We start from the raw sequence: 5,123 nt of genomic DNA on the forward strand, positions 1-5,123 counted from the left end.
AATCTAGTTTTAGTTGATCAAAACTACATAATTTTACCCTAGTTCTATATCTAATTGACTAATACCATAAAAACTAATCTTGTAGATTATCCTAATTCTAGTTCTGAGTTTCACTTGATTAACCATTCTTCTTAATCCTTCGTTCTTCAACTTTTTTATTGAAGGGGTCACTCTCCGAAAATGTTAAGCTAAAGATTTAAACGTTAAAGCCCGCATTGGCCCAACAAGCATGCAGGAAATAGGCCCTTCTCATGAGCCCAACGTCTACGTTCGCAATTGCTCCGAGCGATGCCCACTCCCTCGAGCAAATAGGCGGGGGGCATGAGCAAAATACTCAGCTGCCCGTTGTCATGCCCTCCTTCCTCCTCCTCAAATCCCCTGCGATCCCCGTCAAACCCATTCGACTAATCCATCCATCTTCCTCTCTCCCCTCCAGGCCAAGTTCCAGGCCCAAGCCCGCCCTTTCCGGACTACAGCCCGAAAAAGGCCCACCATCGCCGACGCCGAAACTCGTCGCCAGCCTCACACCGCCTCAAGCAGCGGCCGCCGCTCCGACCCATCCACCGTATCCTCACCCCGTTCTCCCGCCAATTCCGCCCCGACCACCTCCTGTGGGCCCTCCCCACCTCCGCTCCGACCCGCCCTCGTCCTCGCCCTCCTCCGGTGGGCCCGCTCCAGGGCCCACCACCTAACCTCCGAGCCCACGCCGTCGCAGCGCCACGGTCTCTCTCTCCTCCCTAACGTGCGCGTCCCTTGGCCCGCAGGTTTATCCTCGGCGGGCTTATCTCTCACAGGCATTTCCTCGAGCAGCTGATCTACACCTACAAGTACTGGTGCTCCCACCCCTCTGTGTTCGATCTCGCGTTCCGGGTATCTGTTAGGGCTGGGAAGTTCGACGAGGCCAAGGCTTTGTTCCGTCGGCTGACTTCTTATGGGATCGTCGTCTCAGCGGATTCGTGCAACGTGCTCCTGTCCAAGCTTCATCTTGACGGGATGCTCGCTGTTTTCTTGGAGTTTCGCGATTCGGGTCTTCGATGGAATGCCGCGTCGTATAATATCGTGATCCATGCTCTGTCTGTGGTCGGAGAAGCCCGTGAAATTTTGCAGCAGATGGCGGTGAAAAATAGCACTGATTTTGATGATGTACCTGACCCTGATGTAATAAGTTACAGCACCCTGATTGATGGGTATTGCCAAGCTGGGGAGCTTCACAGAGCTCTGCTTTTGTTCGAAGAAATGTGCACGAGAGGTCTAAGGCCAAACCCTTTTGCTTATAATAGCGTAATTTCTCTCCTTTGTAAGCAAGGGAATTTAGTGCAGGCAGAGAAATTGCTAGCGGAAATGTTGGGTCGAGGTATAGCTCCCGATACTGCCTTGTACACAACAATGCTGCATAGTTTTTGCAGCAGAGGAAACCTGTCGACAGCTTATCGCCTTTTCCGTGATATGAAGGGCAGGGGTCTGGAGCCGGATTCTGTAACTTATACTGCTCTGATTTCTGGACTTTGCCAGAATGGAAAAATGCTCGATGCTCATAGATTCTTCAAGGAGATGTTGAGTATGGGCTTGAGTCCTGATGAAGTTACGTACACTTCGCTCATCGATGGCTTTTGCAAGTGTGGAAAGATGCAGGATGCTTTTAACCTTCACAATGAAATGGTACAGAAGGGTTTGACGCCGAATGTTGTGACTTACACTGCTCTTTCGGATGGGCTTTGTAAACAAGGGGATGTCGAGGGTGCAAACGAGCTTTTGCATGAGATGTGTAGAAAGGGTTTGGAATTAAATGTTTGTACATATAATTCACTAGTAAATGGTCTTTGTAAGGTTGGTAACATACAGCAGGCGATAAAGACCATGGAAGACATGGAGGCGGCAGGGCTCGCTCCTGATACATACACTTATACTACACTGATGGACGCTTTTTGTAAGTCCGGTGAAATTAGTCGAGCTCACAGTCTCCTTCGTGAGATGCTTGATAAAGGAATCCAACCGAGTGTTGTGACTTTTAATATTTGATGAAATGGGATTCTGTGTTGGCATGAGTGTTATGACTAGAGGGGAAAGAGACCTTTTGGAGATGGACTGTAGAGAAGAGTGTAGCAGCCTTAATGCGACAACCTATAATTCTCTTATGAAGCAGTATTCTATAAATAAGGATATGAAAGCCACAACAGATATATATAGAGGAATGTGCACGAACGGGGTGATGCCAGATGAGAAAACATACAATATTTTGATCACAGGGCACGCAAGGTCTAGAAATATGAAGGAGGCATGCTATTTTCACAAAGAGATGGTGGAGAAGGGATTTAGTCTCAGGCCTACTTCTTATAATGCCCTCATCAAAGGGCTCTTTAAGAAGAAAAGATTGATAGATGCAAAGAGTTTGTTCGAAGAGATGAGGGCTAACGGGTTTTCTGCTGACAAGGATATATACGACATATTCATCGATGTCAATTTTAGTGAAGGGAATATTGAGAAGACTCTTAAGCTTTGTGATGAAGCAATAGAGAAAGATCATGGTGTTTATGACACTGATAAAACGTAAGCAGTAAGGAGAGATGTCGAAAAAATTTTGGTTGGCTTCTGCAGGATGAGATGATTCCAGTTAGCAAGATCATGGCCTGTGGCTTACTGGTGATGTTTGGATCAAGGTTGGAGATGATGTTGAGCCCAGCACTATTCCTGCGCCTGCATTATCGTTGCTGCAGAGTAGAGACTTCTACGCACTGCTCATTGCCACTGACAACTAGAGTGAGTCTGTTTTTTTTCCTCCTACCATTCATTAACTGATGTACTTATACTGGCAATAATTCTAGATTCATTATTGCTGTATATTATGATATCAAGGGTATCTTCAAACAGATATACTACTTGAGAACAAAAACAGAAAAAGGACAAGACTTCAAAGTAGGGCTATGACCATGTTGGGTTTTAGCACAGCAACTTTGCTAGAAAGCAGGCTAGAACTGGGTTTAAGGAAATATATGGAAGGGCATTGTGTACATTAAGTTAACTTTGACACGTTCTTTCCACTTATATACACTATATAAAGAAGGTAATTTTGATTGAAATGCCCCCACTCAGTGATGTGGTCTCTGGTTTTGTTAGTTTCCATGATATGATCAATCCTTCAAGGCTTCAATACCTGAAAGTAGTGAAGGGTCCAGGATTTCTAGAAAGTGGTGTCACCAAATAAGTAATAACGGAAAAAAATTACAATTGTCCCAGATGTGTTTTCATATTTGAAAATTTACATAATCCCATGATTCACATCATGGATAACACTATTAAATACATAACTAGTAACACAATCATATATATAATCACAGAAGTGACTTCAGTCCATAGATTACTTAACGTACATGCCAAGGGAGCTCTAACTCCTTATCCATACATGAAAAATTATAAGTTACGACAAAAATATCATCAACATGGATTTTGCATCTTGTTGGGGAAGTGGTGTCTTCAAGCGACACCACTTCACATAGGGTGGATCCGCCACTGGCTAGAAGTAGAAGACAACATTCAAATTTTAAATTACGCATGTCTAAAGTAATAAGGTTGGGTGTACATAAGATCAGTCTCTGTTGAATCCTTCTTGACCTAGAGTTATGCTCCATAGGTGACTCCAATAATCCAATTTAACATGAGATGGGTTCGATAATGACGTTGATGTCATCAAAATATTTGTCATTAACTCAAAACCTAATTCTGATTTCCTTGGATTCATGGATCATATATTTGCACTAGAATTTGTGTGAACACATTGTTTCTTGACAATACAATTTCTTGATATCATTGGATCATGTTTTGATAAGTTTAAAATTATTGTAATTGAACTGCTACTTTACTATGGATCCAAAGCTTATCCTATTTATTTAAGACCAATTAAAATATTTTATCATTTTCTTAATGCAGATTGCAAATGTTATTGTAGAAACGTTGCCAATATTACATATGTTCATTAATTGATGATGGGATGAGGGTTGTTGGAGTCATCATTTGGCTCACTGAGGCATTCCCGTGCTTACCTGTTTATTATTTACAATTTGAAATATGACACCATGATTTGTTGTGGAATTTTGGTGCTCACAGGTCTGATTTCTTAGCATATTCAATTCATTAGTTTAGTGTTTGGGCAAGTTCAAGCAAAGCAATTGATGTGATACTGAAGCTATTAGATTCACAATTTTTTTTTTCTTTTTTTTTTAAATTGTATACTATGGGTGAAGCAGCAGGCGGAATTCAGTAGAGATGTCCGCTGTGACTTATCCTCTTGCTGGTTATAATTTATTATAATAATGTTAATTATACATTTATACCATATGGAATTACAGTGAATTGAAGACCAAAGAAAAAAAAAATGTAGTGGTTCTTGAGATGAATCGAAGTTTTTTCCCTTCTAATTGTATAAAATCTCAAAAAGTTACCCAAACTATGTTACAACTTGATGGAAGATGGATTTCTGCAGGGCTAGCTTGTATGTCTGGCATGTCTTCTAATAAATCATGATTGGTGTAGATATGTTCTTTCTATCCTTCAATCGAACTTCGCAACTCGTACACTGTAATAATCTCAAGATACTTCATATATCATGTTTGTAGATAGATGAACTATTTTCCCCAAAGCGAGGAGAGCAAAATACCATGCCATGTTGCTTTCATCCATTGTAGTTATGTAGGAGATTAACAATCTTTGTGATGTTGGTTGCATTAAGACCGGTTGTTAACTTGAAATGGAAAGAATTAAGAAAATAAAATACATCTTATTTTCTTAATCATGTAGCATCCGCTGCAAGAATGCTAGAAGTGTTAAAATCATAGTGTTTTAACAGTGTTAACAAAATGATAGCTGCTTATACTTTATTTATTTATTATTATTTTTTCCATCTTTTTTATCATTATTATTTTTGTACTAGAGAATGTTACTCAGGATTTCTGGAGAGTTTGGCAACCGTGGCGTTTTTGTCGTTTCTGTTTTTTTTCAACAAAAACAAAGAAACGCGTTTGGCAATCCGGGCGTTTTTTTGACTTGTCCCTTTACAAAATCTAAATATTAAACATTTTTCTCAAAACACAAAAAATGTGTTTTGAGATTCCGTTTTTTTATCTAAGCCG

General features: G+C 40.8%; 1 protein-coding gene across 1 annotated transcript; it reads left to right on the top strand.

The window, feature by feature from the left end:
* Window positions 757-4,325, top strand: LOC109821143 (pentatricopeptide repeat-containing protein At1g05670, mitochondrial-like; the record flags this gene model as incomplete). The annotated part of the gene is given in 3 exon segments (XM_020387336.1): window positions 757-2,025; window positions 2,027-2,757; window positions 3,925-4,325. Coding segments are annotated over 2 exon segments (1,794 nt in total), but the record flags the coding sequence as incomplete, so codon positions are not given.

This window comes from Asparagus officinalis, chromosome 8 (assembly GCF_001876935.1).
Source record: "Asparagus officinalis chromosome 8, Aspof.V1, whole genome shotgun sequence".
Lineage (NCBI taxonomy): Eukaryota > Viridiplantae > Streptophyta > Magnoliopsida > Asparagales > Asparagaceae > Asparagus > Asparagus officinalis.